The 15,234-nt window shown below is 41.6% G+C and overlaps 1 protein-coding gene across 2 annotated transcripts in view; it reads right to left on the minus strand.

Moving 5' to 3' along the window:
- Window positions 1-15,234, minus strand: part of itfg1 (integrin alpha FG-GAP repeat containing 1) — a 260,953-nt gene that overhangs the window by 128,970 nt on the left and 116,749 nt on the right. For both annotated transcript variants that reach the window (XM_061765219.1, XM_061765228.1), the window contains exon 9: window positions 12,853-12,947. In XM_061765219.1, coding sequence (XP_061621203.1) covers window positions 12,853-12,947 — 95 coding nt within the window. The remainder of the gene's footprint in view (window positions 1-12,852; window positions 12,948-15,234) is intronic.

The raw sequence follows: 15,234 nt of genomic DNA on the forward strand, positions 1-15,234 counted from the left end.
CAAGCGACGATCCCCCCAAGCTGAGAACAATAGCACACTAGCCTACGACTTGAATACCTTCTACTGCAGATTTGAAAAGGACAGTTTCACACCACACACCCACCCGGCCGCACCCGCGACCACAATCACACCTCTGACTTCTGCGTTAACCATCCATGAACAGGATGTGAGACGCATCTTCAAACAACAGAAGATTAACAAAGCGGCAGGCCCGGACCATGTGTCCCCATCCTGCCTCAAAGTCTGCGCGGACCAGCTCGCTCCAGTCTTCACTCAGATCTTCAATAGATCTCTGGAAATGTCCGAAGTTCCATCCTGTTTCAAACGCTCCACCATCATTCCAGTCCCCAAGAAACCTGCAATCTCGGGTCTGAATGACTACAGGCCTGTCGCTTTGACATCTGTGGTCATGAAGTCCTTTGAACGTCTCGTGCTGGACCACCTCAAGAGTGTCACAGGTCCCCTGCTGGACCCCCTGCAGTTTGCCTACCAAGCGAACAGGTCTGCGGATGATGCAGTCAACATGGGACTGCACTTCATCCTAGAACACCTCGACAGTGCAGGGACCTACGCGAGGATCCTGTTCGTGGACTTCAGCTCAGCGTTCAACACCATCATCCCTGAACTCCTTTCATCCAAGCTTCTCCAGCTCAGCGTCTCACCTGCCATCTGCCAGTGGATTTACAGCTTTCTGACGGGCAGGACACAGCAGGTCAGGCTGGGGGAGGCCACCTCATCCACACGCAGCATCAGCACTGGGGCGCCCCAAGGTTGTGTCCTCTCTCCGCTGCTCTTCTCTCTCTACACGAACGACTGCACCTCAGCAAACCCGACTGTCAAACTCCTGAAGTTTGCAGATGACACCACTGTCATCGGCCTCATCAAGGACGGTGACGAGTCTGCATATCGACAGGAAGCGGAACGGCTGGAGCTGTGGTGCGGCCGACACAACCTGTAGCTGAACACGCTCAAGACTGTAGAGATGATCGTGGACTTCAGGAGGCATCCTTCGCCACAGCTGCCCCTCACGTTTTCCAGCTGCCTTGTGTCAACCGTCGAGACCTTTAAGTTCCTGGGAATTACAATCTCTCAGGACCTGAAGTGGGCGACCAACATCAACTCCGTCCTCAAAAAGGCCCAGCAGAGGATGTACTTCCTGCGGCTTCTGAGAAAGCACGGCCTGCCACCGGAGCTGCTGAGACAGTTCTACACAGCGGTCATCGAATCAGTCCTGTGTTCTTCCATCACAGTCTGGTTTGGTGCTGCTACAAAAAAGGACAAACTCCGACTGCAACGGACAATCAAAACTGCTGAAAGGATTGTCGGTACCCCCCTACCCACCCTTGAGGACTTGCACGCTGCCAGAACTAAGACAAGGGCGTGCAAAATCCTCTCGGACCCTCCGTACCCCGGTCACCAGCTCTTCCAGCTCCTTCCCTCAGGTAGGCGCTACCGATCAATGCAAACTAGAACTAGTAGACATTCCAACAGCTTCTTCCCTCTTGCGATTCAAGAACAGTCAAGGAGTTGTTCTGAAACCACTCCTTTGTTATTTTAGCCGTATGCTTAGGGTAATTGTCTTGTTGGAAGGTGAACCTTCGGTGTCCTCCCATGAACCCCATTCTTGTTTCAGGTTTTACGTATGGTAGATTTGTCAATAGATGTTGGCATGTGCCACTGATTTGTGTCAGTCTTCAGCTGACACCGTAGGGTTCTTCTTTACTTTGCTGAGCATTCTGCGCTGTGCTCTTACAGTCAACTTTACAGGACGGCCACTCCTTGGAAGAAAAGCAACAGTGGTGTACTTTCTCCATGTACAGACAATTTCTCTCACCGTGGACTGATGAACAAGACTTTTAGACTTTTGTAACCTTTTGCAGCTTGAACCAAGTATATATCTAAAGTCCTGACCTCAACCCGATTGAGATGATGTAGCATGACGTAAAGAGAGCTATTCACATCAGACATCATAAGAAACCTGCTGATCTGCAACAGTTTTGTAAGTTGGAATGGTCCAAAATTCATCCTGATAATTGTGCACATCTTATTTGCAACTACAGGAAATGTTTGGTTGAGGTTATTGGTACCAAAGGAGGGTCCAAATAGTCATTAAATCCAAGGATACTTTACGTTTTCCTCACCGTCCAGTGAATTTTTACGTTACTTTCTATAAAAATATAAAAACATTTTTGCGTGGTATTTATTTAAGCAGACTGTTAATTCTTGTGATTTAGATGAAGATCAGACCACATTTTATGACCAATTTATGCAGAAATTAAAGCAATTCCAGAGGGTTCACAGACTTTTTCCTTTAACTATATGCAGTTACAGTTACATGCATGGTAGGTTAAATGACAACTCTAAATTGCCCGTAGGTGTGACTGTGAGTGCGAATGGTTGTTTGTTTCTATGTGCCCTGGGATTGGCTGGTAACCAGTTCAAGGTGTACCCCGCCTCCTGCCCGATGATAGCTGGTATAGGCTCCAGCACGCCCACGACCCTAGTGAGGAGAACCGGCTCAGAAAATGGATGGATGGATGAATTTAATAGTACTAGTAGGCAGGATTTTTGTTGAATTTCAAAAGTCATTAAAAGTGCCCCTGTTTACACAAAGGACAACCCCCATCTTTTGAACAAAAGCCCCTTTCACAGAGTTTCTGCAAAAGTAGAGTAGTTGAGACTTGCAAGAGACAGCTGGGATTTTTCAGCTTGTGACTTTCACCAAGAATCAAACTAAATGGGACACTGACGTGTGCGCACATTTACACAGTGCCATGGCTCCCCATAATCAGATATCTAGATGAATGGCGGTGCAAGTGAGTATCAGGTGTTAATTATGCCGCACCCCCATTCTGTTTTTCTGGAATTACCTTTCACGCTGGTGCCGGATCATCTCTGACAGTAACTCAGAAGCCCAAAAATGTATTGTTTCTTTCTTTCCCATTCCATGTCGATAACTTTAACTCAGAACATCAATGCTGGAAAAGACTGCTTTGATGGGCAGCATGACAATTGATTATTTCTCTTTGCCATTCCATGTCGATAACTTTAACACAGAACATCAATGCTGGAAAAACTGATTTGATGGGCAGCATGACAGCCATCTTTTCTTTTGCATTTTTACTAGCTCACTGTGTTGTGTGTAAGGCACCATGGCGGCATGAAGGCTTTTGACATAGTATAAGGGGTGTCACAGAGACGGAACTTCATCGGCCGCAAGTTTTGAAGTTTAACACCCAAGCCGAACTCACCACATGCGAATTATCGCTGTGTCATTTATCTTATTGGGGCAAGCCACATTGGCTGTGTGAATATGCACTTCAGACATAGAAATGTCCTGCTTTGGTGAGTTTTTTCTTAAACGGACAGACAAATACAGTGGTGTGAAAAAGTGTTTGCCCCCTTCCTGATTTATTATTTTTTTGCACGTTTGTCACACTTAAATGTTTCCCATCATCAAACGAATTTAAATATTAGTCAAAGACAACACAAGTAAACACAAAATGTAATTTTTAAATGTTTTTTATTATTAAGGGAGAAAAAAATCCAAAACTACATGGCCCTGTGTGAAAAAGTGATTGCCTCTTAAACCTAAGAAGTGGTTGGGTTAGCAGCAACAACCGCAATCAAACATATGCGATAACTTGCAATGAGTCTCTTACAGCACTGTGGAGGAATTTTGGCACATTCATATTTGCAGAATTGTTGTAATTCCGCCACATTGGAAGGTTTTCGAGCATGAACCGCCTTTTTAAAGTCATGCCACAGCATCTCAAAAGGATTCAGTTCAGGACTATGAATAGGCCACTCCAAAGTCTTCATTTTGTTTTTCTTCAGCCATTCAGAGGTGGACTTGCTGCTGTGTTTGGGATCATTGTCCTGCTGCAGAACCCAAGTTAATTTCAGCTTGAGGTCACAAACAGATGGCCGAATATTCTCCTTCAGCATTTTTAGGTCGACAGCAGAATTCATGGTTCCACTTATCACAGCAAGTCGTCTAGGTCCTGAAACAGCAAAACAGCCCCAGACAATCACACTACCACCACCATATTTTACTGTTGGTATTATGTTCTTTTTTCAAAATGCAGTGTTACTTTTACGCCAGATGTAATGGGACACACACCTTCCAAAAAGTTCAACTTGTCTCTTCAGACCACAGAGCATTTTCCCCAAGGTCTTGGGGATCATCAAGATGTCTTCTGGCAAAATTGAGATGAGCATTAATGTTCATTTTGCTCAGCAGTGGTTTCTGTCTTGGAACTCTGCCATGCAGGCCCTTTTTGCCCAGTCTCTTTCTTATGGTGGAGTCATGAACACTGACCTTAACTGAGGCAAGTGAGGCCTGCAGTTCTTTGGTGTTTGTTGTGGGGTCTTTTGGGACCTCTTGGATGAATCATCGCTGCGCTCTTGGAGTAATTTTGGTAGGCCGGGCACTCCTGGGAAGGTTCACCACTGTTCTATGTTTTCGCCATTTGTGGATAATGGCTCTCACTGTGGTGCACTGGAGTCCCAAAGCCATTTCTGCTTTATAACCTTTTCCACATTGATAGATCTCAATTACTTTCTTCCTCATTTGTTCCTGAATTTCTTTAGATCTCGGCCTAATGTCTAGCTTTTGAGGATCGTTTGATCTACTTCCCTTTGTCAGGCAGATCCTATTTAAGTGATGTACTGATTGAACAGGTGTGGCAGTATCGGGCCTGGGTGTGGCTAGATAAATTGAAATCAGGTATGATAAAAAACAGTTAGGTTTTAACAGGGGGGAAATCACTTTTTCACAGAGGGCCATGTAGGTTTTGATTTTGTTTTCCCTCCCTTAATAATAAAAAACATTTAAAAACTGCATTTTGTGTTTAATTGTGTTTTCTTTGACTAATATTTAAGTTTGTTTGATGATGGGAAACATTTAAGTATGACAAACATGCAAGAAAAAATAAATCAGGAAGTGGGCAAACGCATTCACAGCACTATAAATCCCCACTCAATTGTGCTAATGGAAGCATGTGTGTGTGAAAGGAGCTTAGATGTACTGTTTAACCATGAGTGAAATATACATTTTCTCTCTGATCTTGTCTCCGTTTACTAAAAAATGTACTCACTCAGTGTGACATCTGGGCTTGTTTCCACAACACAAAGCTATTATTTTGCTGGATGAATGGCAACATGTGGATACACAGGTTCATTGTACCTTCTGCCTTTTAGTGAAAGAGTGCTTCAGTCACAGAACATGACTAATGTGGTCTTGTTTTCATTTTAGGTTAACAGTTCAATGTTAAAAGTCAATTTTATTCCAAGTAAGAGAATGTCTCCTATAAGCTAAAGTCCACGTACTACAGCTGGACCTTTGACTGTGCAGAGTTGTAGCAGAATACATATTAAACAAGCTGGTTTAGACTCAGCGGGACATCCTTGAAAACCCAAGGGCAGCTTATCATGTGATTATTTCATTTTTTTCCTTTTTATTCCGCAGACCTCATCCATGCTCTCATCTTCTTCCCGCTGCTCTGATGTTCACCTTCAAGCGGTAATGAAGGCATCAAATCCCCCCCCCCCCCCCACACACACACACAGCCTCATGGAGCCACTTAATGCCCCTTTAGTTCACTCTCCTGTCTTATTTCCTCTTTATCCCTTCTGATTGGGGCTGTTTATGTGACACCATGTTTAAATGACATCAGCGTTTTCAGGCTCGAAAACGCAGACGAAAATGTAACTCAAAGGGAGCATTTTAATTGAAATGAGGTATAAATTATGTTTTATTGGTTGCTCCTCTCCATGCCAAAATAAATTTAGAGAAAGACCAATTTTAAAAATGACATGGTTATTATTTTTGGGCTTTGTAGAAGCACTAAAAACTTGGAAAAAATATGGTCCTTTGTTTTAAGGTCCATTTTTAAATGGCACGCGCCTGAAAATGTTTGAAATCACGTCTCAAAGGGCGCATTTGAACTGAAATGGGGTAAACAAATTTTGGTTGTTCGTTTGAAGGACAACATCATTTTTAAAGCCTCAAAACATTTGAAAATGAATTTCCACACTAACACTAAGGGGTGTAACAGTATGTCAAAAATCATGGTTCAATACATGCCTTGGTTTTAAGGTTGCATTGTTTCAGTGGTTGCATTAGGTACATTTAGAGGGAGCAAAATGCCAACCCATGAGCAGTAAATTCTCAAATAAATGAAATATCAATGAAAATAAGGCAATAACTATTTAATATAATAGCTTCAATATTTTCTTTTCAGGAAAGGGCAAAATTGGTCATGATTCTTCTGTTTTAAAAGATACTACGTCAATAACACATTCAACATAATGAGCTATTTTACAAAAATCAACAACAAATAGTGCCTTTGCTGCAGAGTAACTTGTTTTTCCTACAGGAATGTGCACCCCTCCTTATAGGAGCTGTTTATGTGACACCAGGTTTAAATTACATTGCATTGTGGACCCTGAAAAAAATCTGTGTAGTGTTTCTCTAATAGTGTTTCTCACAAAGTGGCACTGCTAACCACTGGGCTGGCATGCACATTACAGCCTTGGCACTAATTTCAACCCATGCAAATAAAAAAAAAATGTTATGCCACAAAATTGTTGCGTGTGTTCTAATAGGTTTACCATATGTTTATAAATAGTGTTTTAAGGAGTTTAAATGTTTTCAAAGCGTGTCGGAGGGATAAACTATTAAAAAAAACTTTTTTTTTTTTTTTTTTTTTTAAATGATCCCTCTATATCGCAAATTGTCATCTTTTAAGGGGTGTGTGTGAAATGCCCCCGTAATAAATGGAAGTTCACTGTATTCAGAAGCATCATTCTTGCAAAAGCCAGCAGAGGTTCATAAGACACTTTTGGATGATACTCAGGAGGACAAGCGGTTGTAGTGTTTCTCCCTGGCTGACAATATCAATTACTGACCTGGCATGCATATTACAGCCTTTTCACTTATTTTGACCGTGTACATGGATCAATTTGACATTTTCGTCTTTCGAAGCTTCATCACAGACTCTCTCCCTTTGTGCATCTTAATTATGTTACCACAAGTTCTCTTCATACACCAGCGATGATAACACATCCTATTCTCTAACCCAAACTTATGCCACGGTTGATACCCTTGTCTTTCACTACTTTTTTCCATGTGTCTACGTTTACACTGCAGGGCATGATGCCCAAATTCAATTCAATTCAAATTTGTTAAATCCGATCTTTTTATGAAGTCCTTTGCATTAGTAAAATCAAATGCGGCTGCTTCTGTGGACAAAATGCTTCCAAGATGTCACACGCATGCGCACAAACCAGGAGGTCAGATTTTGTCAGATGAGTCGGCATGTTGACCGAATATGGCCGCTCACGTAGGTCTCATCATGACTCATGACGGATTTTGTGCAACCGCGACCAACATTGTCTTATATTTATCAGTTCTAAAGCATCTTCTTTTCGTCGTTTTCCGTTGTGTGGCGTGTCTGTTTTGTTGAACAATTGCAATGTTTGTTGGTTGCCGTTTGATGACGTATGCGTCGTGAGCGTCCATACGGCACTCGCGTCGCATACATATCCGATTTATATCCACATATGAAAGAGGGTCAGAAAAAACAAAAATAAAATATTGGAATTGTACTGTTCACATTGACATGAAAAAATTCAGATAAATGTCACATTGGTCAAAAAAAATCGTAAGTGATCTGCAGTGTGAACATAGTGTTTGATTTTTGTTGCAAAAAAGGAAACGTGACAAGAAAGATGAGAGAAGTGTGTGTCTACTGTGGGGGCGCGACTATCCATGTGTGTTTGTGTGTGGGCGGACATGGCGGATAAGCAGATAACATTTCTATTTTGGATTGGGAAGGGGTGGGGGGGGTAAGGAAGTGGAAGCTGGTTCTCTGGTGGCAGAAGATGGAATGAAAGGGAGCCAGGCGTCCTGCCAACTGGTAGGAACTAAATTGAAAAGACCATATGTGGGCGGTGGGGTGTGTGCGAGCGCGTGCACTGTGTAGGCATCAATGCTTAAAACCATTCCTGAGCATGGATCTAGAAGAACTTCCCAAGTTTGATGTGTTAAATTTGATAACAAAATTTTTGATAACATATGTGCCTGGGCATTGGCTGACGGGCAGTCCAGGGTGTACCCCTGAACTGCATCACATCACATAATTTATCAAGATGGAGGTTCGTCACTTATTTAGCACTGTAGTTATTGTTTTTAAATGTTTATGAAAGCAACAACTTGATAAAAACAAGTTACAAGTAGTTAAATACCGCAGAACAGCTCTGACAGCAAGCCACCATGTTTTCAAGTGCGCAAATGATGATGTCACTGTGCAGCGTCAGAGATATTCCCAGTATGTCGAGTGTATTTGTAAATCAGAATCAGAATCATCTTTATTTGCCAAGTATGTCACACGCAATGAATTTGTCAAATTCGACAACAGACAGTCAATTGACAGAGAACACTTTTGAGACATAAAGACATTGACAAAAAACAGTCACTGAGCAATAAAAGGTTAATAGTTATCTGGTAATGCCGGTACATTTTTTTATTTATTTTTTGACAATTGTGCAAAAGATGAAGTCCTCTAGCACTTAGAGCAGTTCGAATGACTAATATTGCAATAGTCCGGTGCAATGACCATTGTGCAAAGGGCGCAGAGACTTCAAGGAGTGTATGCAGTTTAAAGTGACGAGTAGCGGGATAATCTGGGACAATGTTGATTCTGCAAATGTTGCAGATACTCCTCAATCAGTGTGCAAATGGAGCAGATGCTACTCTGGCATGAGTGGCCAGTATTGGTCAACAACAGATATGCAAATAGTGCAGCGTGGCGAGACAACTACAGTGAGTGCACGAGTAATGTTAGTTACTGTTACTTATCCCCTAAATAGTGTTAATGGACCTTGTGTGTTTTATCGCTTCTCTTCACCTCTTTCTTGTGTGCAATTTTTCATTAATGCTACAGTGCTTCTTTCTCCCATTAATGATTCATGTCTAGAGGATAATATGATTCTCAGATTAATGTATAACGACGGAAATATATATGAAATTTTATTTATAGACCGTATATTTTGCATAAAAAGGGAATGTATGCCATTTGTATACAATATATGCAGTAGTGCAGTGTACCTTATTTTAATGTGTAGGAATTTTTGAACTTTTCTTATGCCTATGTGTACTGCGCACTATTGACTTTTGACAGTTTTTGGGAAAAAACTGTGCATTATACATGAGAAATTACAGTAAGCAAAACACGTCACTGAACTCGGTTGGTCTTGAGAGGTTCTCTAGTGACGTAATCATACATGATGGTGGTGGTTCGTCCTTTGATGTTTTGTGCAACTTCTCAAGGCTAGTGAGCCTGTCCTATCTTATCTAAAGCTTAAGTTGAATGGGTATTCACTTGTACTGTGTAACATTTTTCTATCTGTGACATACTCAAAGCACTGCCCTCACGCTCACTGAAATCAGGGTTTGCATGCAAATTTCTCTCATGGTATTGTGACATGACGACAGTCGTTCGTCCTATGATGTTTTATTGTGACTTTAAAGGCGTATTTATAAACATTTTTAATCTGATCTGATTACATGAAGAAAAAAAATAATTACATGAGAAATATATTCATTTAAGCAAAATTATCTACCAATAGAACAGGAAAATTGGCTTGGCAAGATTTCGTAAAAAAAGTAAACAGCTTGCCTCAAACACACCCACCAATGTCTTAAGACTAGTGTAGTTATACTATTTACACCTATAGAATTATGGTATTTCTTATTTTAGATAATCTTACTAATAACCAGTAGTAACATCTCAAAGACAAATTATGATACCATCCATCCATCCATTTTCTTCACCGCTTATCCTCACTAGGGTCGCGGGTATCCTGGACCCTATCCCAGCTACCGTATTTTCACTACCATAAGGCGCACTGAAAAGTCTTAAATTTTCTCCAAAATGGAAAATATAAAGTATAATATAAATATAAAGTGCCTTATAATGCGGCGGGCCTTATGTGTGCACCGAGTTCCAAAATCTGTAAATGTTGTTGTGTGACTTTAAAGAGCGCTCCGCTTGACTGACTGGGAGCATTTCCTGCCGACACGCTGCTTATATAGAGGAAGGCGGACATGACTGAGTATAGTATGCGGACATAAAGGGGGAAGGGTGCGCGTGACAGAGGAACCTAAAGGCACGCCCCCAGTAGGTATATAGTGCCTGTATGTGCATCGGTTTGGCTAAGGACCCCCGGAAATGGCACCTACGAAGAGACACGCTAATGAAGCACAGTTTAAACTGCAAGCTATTAGTTACGCCGAGGAACATGGGAATCGAGCAGCCGCGAGAGAATTCATGATCAACGAATCCATGGTTCGCAAGTGGAAGAAGCAAGAAAACGAGCCAAGTCAAGAAGATGAAGCTGAGTTTCCGCGGAAACAAATTGCGGTCAAGCCACCCTTCACTCTTAAAGTAGCAGTCAAGCCAGCCGCCCCTAATTTTGTTCATACTAGGCATTACGGTAATAAGTCGCCAACTCACGGTGAAAGCCACCTCCAAAATAAAAGCCTCCCAATAATATGGACGTCAATGCTCTTCGGTTAAGGAAGGCAACCAGCAAGGTTAATTTCAATCTTGAGATGGATTAAAAAAAATTAGTTTATTTGATATCTCATGAAAAATAAATGGTAACTGGACTGCACTTGTATAGCGCTTTACCTACACCATCACAGTGCCCAAAGCGCTTTACAAAGCCTCACATTCACACACATTCATAAACCAATGGGGGACTGCTGCCATGCAAGGCACTGCCAGGCCCACTCGGAACAAATAAGTGCAGTCCATTTATCATTTATTTTTCCCAAGATATCAAATTAACTAAATGTTTTTATGTATCTCAATATTCAAATTAACTTTGATGGTTGCATTCCTTAACCGAAGAGCACTGACGTCCGTATTATTGGGAAGCTTTTATTTCGAAGGTGGCGAGTTGGCGACCTATTACCGTAATGCCTAGTATGAACAAAATTAGGGGCGGCTGGCTTGATTGCTACTTTACGAGTGGAGGCTGGCTTGACCGCAGTGGAAACAAGGCGAGGTGGCCCGAGTTGGAAGACCAACACGAGCAATGGATTAATGAGCAAAGAACAGCCGGGAGAAGTGTCTCTGCAGTCAGCATTCGACTGAGTGCAATAACTCGGAGCTTGCCACCATTCCGGGAGGCTTGACAAACCGCTGGACATCCGTGTAAACAGGGCGTTCCAAGTGAAGTGAGCGGCGTGGGAGCCATGGATGACAGATGGCGAACACAGCTTTATTAAGACTAGGAGGCAGCGCCGGGCGAGTTACACCACAATTTGTGAATGGATTGTGGATGCTTGGGCTAACGTTTCTGCTTTCACGGTTGTTCGAGCTTTCGTAAAAGCCGGCATCATTTCTGAGGACCCGCACGGCAACGAGACTGACTCGGACAATGACGAGAGGGAACCCCCGGCATGTTTGATGGAGAACTTGCCCAGCTGTTCATTTCGGAAACACAAGATGAGGACTTTGATGGATTTGTGGATGAGGAGTGATCAAACATTAACGTGAGTACATTGTTAAATACTTCAATAAAGTACAACTGAACTCAATTTTGCTCCCGCTGCCTTTTTAAAAACATTGTTTTAGCGTGCATGCATGCTACTGTATGTTTTAAGCTAGTGTATGTTTTATCATGCCTGTGCCCAATAATATGGAGCGCCTTATGCATGTGTTAAATACAGAAATAGACCCCGTAACTGAGACTGCGCCTTTTAATACGGTGCGCCTTATGGTCGTGAAAACACGGTCACTGTGGGCAGGAGGCGGGGTACACCTTGACCTTATCAAGATATTTAAATAAATGAAATGCTTGATGAAAGTAAAATGCTCTTAAGCAAAACCTGCCCAATAAGAACTATCTTGGTAGACAAAGAAGCATACAGTATTTTTATTTGATATATACAATTATATTTTTTGCAGTGTGTGGTTGGGTTCTGCTGGTACAGTGCGAAGAGAATCATGAAAAATACAAACGCAAAAGACTGAGGGTGGACCACAGTGTTAATGCGCACACACAATAGGAAGCCACACAGTAACCAGAGGGCAATGTTTCCTACTGCTGAGATGACAGCCGTGATTCCCTAACATGATCAGAAGCCTCATTCTGCTGTTTTTACGTAAGCATGGGAATGTTGTCACCAGGATTGTTTTTTAGTGGAGGGAAAGTCATTTCATTTCTCATCCCAAGAATTTCCAGCAAACCTTATTTTTTGTGACAAATGATACTCGCGTCTGTTGTAAATCACTTTCTTACATAAGCACCCTGCAATCTCAGGAAAATATCCAAGAAAAGCCAAGTTTCCCTTCAGTGAAGGTAATGTTTATTGTTGTTTGGAAAATAGCTCATCATGTTGATGGTGTTGGATTGGATTGGTAGGGTAACTGATGATGCACTTTGCTTACAAATTAAATAAATAATAAATAAATTGAGTTAAATATTTATTTTATTGCACATTTTATTTTGTCTATTTGATCTTTCATTGACTGCATAGTTTAATGCTAGAAACTAGTTACTACTGCACTACTACTCTACTTCATGTGCTCCTCCAAAATAAGAGAAGCTATTGATATTGTTTTGTGATGAAAAGAGAACCTTTTCGACTGCTTGTTTTGCATGCTGGGTTCAAAGTGCTCAAATGAGGAAAAATAACCCCGTCAAAAAGATCCTTAAGTGCAGATTTTTACAAAACAAAAATTCAGTGGAAGACATCTAAATAGAGACAATTTATAGAGCAGTGATGTTGCCTGAATGACAGTAAGTTCATTTCAGTCTGTGTGTTCATGTGTGTACCTCTTTGGAGCCCGACTTGGCCAGGTAGATGGCACTGTGTTGGCAGGCTTCGTCCAAGCACACGGGTAGGAGGTGGTCCTGGTAGCCGTCGCCATCTGCCAGAATTAAAATGAAAGAGTTATCAAAAAATAAATAAACAAAAACAAAACAACAAAGAGAGAGCAAATTGGCAAGAACATGAAAAAATTCAGTGGTCTACAGAGAATTCTTTGACTTCATGTGGGACTGTGCTCTGATATGCGTTGGCAACTGGGACTTGATATAGACAGTTGTGTCCCTTTCAAGATCATGGCCAATCGACTGAATTACTATAGGTTGACTGGAATTAGGCTGTAGAAACACAATGCAGGTAACTAATGAATTTTGAGCTTAATGTGAAAGGCTATAATACTGATGCATAAAAATCTGCTGCCATCTACGGGGATGATGAAAATGAAATGAGGGTTGACATTTCAGCAGGATAATGATCCAAAACATACTGCCAAGGAAACTCTCAACTGGTTTCAAAGAACAAAAATAAAGCTGCTAGAATGGATCAGCCATTTATCACATGACTTGAATCCAATCGAAAATCTATGGAAAGAACTGAAACTCAAGGTCCATAAAAGAAACCCACGGAACCTTCAAGATTTGAAGACTGCTTGTGTGGTGTAATGAGCCAAAATCACACCTGAGCAATGCACCCGACTAATTTCTCCATAAAGGAGGCATCTTGAAGCGCTCATTGCAAACAAAGGCTTTTGTACAAAGTATTAAATAAATGCCGGTTGGCGTGTTAAATACTTTTTTCCTGTGTCATTTCACATTATAACAACTTTATTTCTGAGCTTATTTGTTCTACTTTCTTTGTATGTATGGATAACTTGGGTTATTCCCAACATCTGATGACATTTTCCTGTCAATAGCACCATATATATATATATATATATATATATTTATAGGAAGATAAAAGATAAAAATAGCTGAAAGAAAGATGCACAACGAGACATAATTTAGTCCTTTGGAAGTTGACACTTGCCATCCTGTCTCCAGTGTTTACCGTCTACCACTCACCCACACACTAATGCAGTACCCACCTGCCCTTTCCTCCATGAATACCTTTTTTCATCTGTCTTTTATCCATCTCTTTAACTCCCGCTTTGCCCCTTCTTCAAACTCATCTGTCACTTTCACTCCTTCCTGCCTCCCTCCCGTCAAGGCGCCTCCTCTGGTGTGCATCTCCGTCCATCTTTGCCACTCTTTGTTCACCACCTTGCCTCCTCATCCTGATCGCTTTTCATCTGCCGCCCCCTCGACCCCAAACTGACAAGGCAAATGGCGATGGAGGGACGGAAGCAGCAGGTACAGACCCAGGTTCCAGGAACTCAGGGGGAATATAAGCATGTACCAATGAACAAACTAGTCGGACCGGAATTTACTGAGGTACATGGTACAGCATAATTGATAACAGGCTATTTTCCTTTTAAAGGTTAAGTCAAATTGATTTTTTTTCCCCAATAGCACCCTGTTTAGGCAACAAATTAGGCTGGCCTGAGCTCATTTCCAACTTCTAAAATTTGTTCAATTCGACTTTTATTTATATAGTAGCCTGTTTAGGCGGCCAAATACTAAAGTTTTTGCTCATTGGGCACATGGCACTGCAATATTTACAACAATTTCTTTTTAAGCTCTAATCTTGAAATTCAGTTACTCATTTAAATGGGAGTCAGCGCACACCTGCAACAATTAAAATTGCTCTGACTAACTGCAACTAAATTGTTTGGATTTTCTAGTACTTTTCCTGACATTTTTAAGTCATATCTTTGAGCAAAATTCCACAGAGAGCTTTCACAGCATCAGAGGGATCTCATTGTTCCAAGGTATACGTCAGGTGAAGAGTACAATTTTTTCCCACGGCATTAAATATACCATGGGACATAGTGAAGACAGTCATCATCATCAAGTGGGGAAATGTGGCACAACAGTGACAATAGCAATAACTGGGCATCCTTCCAAAATTGATGTAAGGAGGAGAACAAACTGGAAATGGAGGCTGCCAAAGGCCCACAGCAACATTAAAGGAGCTGCAGGAATTTCTGGCAAGTCGTGGCTGTTTTGTTCATGTAACAACAACCTCCAATCTTCTTCAAATGTCTGGGCTATGGGGTTGAGTGCCATCCAAACATTGTGCCTGGACCTCCCTTGCTTGATGTACAACTTTAGTTGCTCAACAGTCCGGAGTCTCTGTTGACGTATTTTGCACTTCATAATGGACCACACATTTTCAATGTGATACAGGTCTGGACTGGTGGAAGACCTAACTAGTACTCACAATCTGAAAGACTTGCTTGGATGGCAGCATATGTTGCTCCAAAACTTGCATGTACTTTTCAGCATTAATGG

This window comes from Phyllopteryx taeniolatus, chromosome 2 (assembly GCF_024500385.1).
Source record: "Phyllopteryx taeniolatus isolate TA_2022b chromosome 2, UOR_Ptae_1.2, whole genome shotgun sequence".
Lineage (NCBI taxonomy): Eukaryota > Metazoa > Chordata > Actinopteri > Syngnathiformes > Syngnathidae > Phyllopteryx > Phyllopteryx taeniolatus.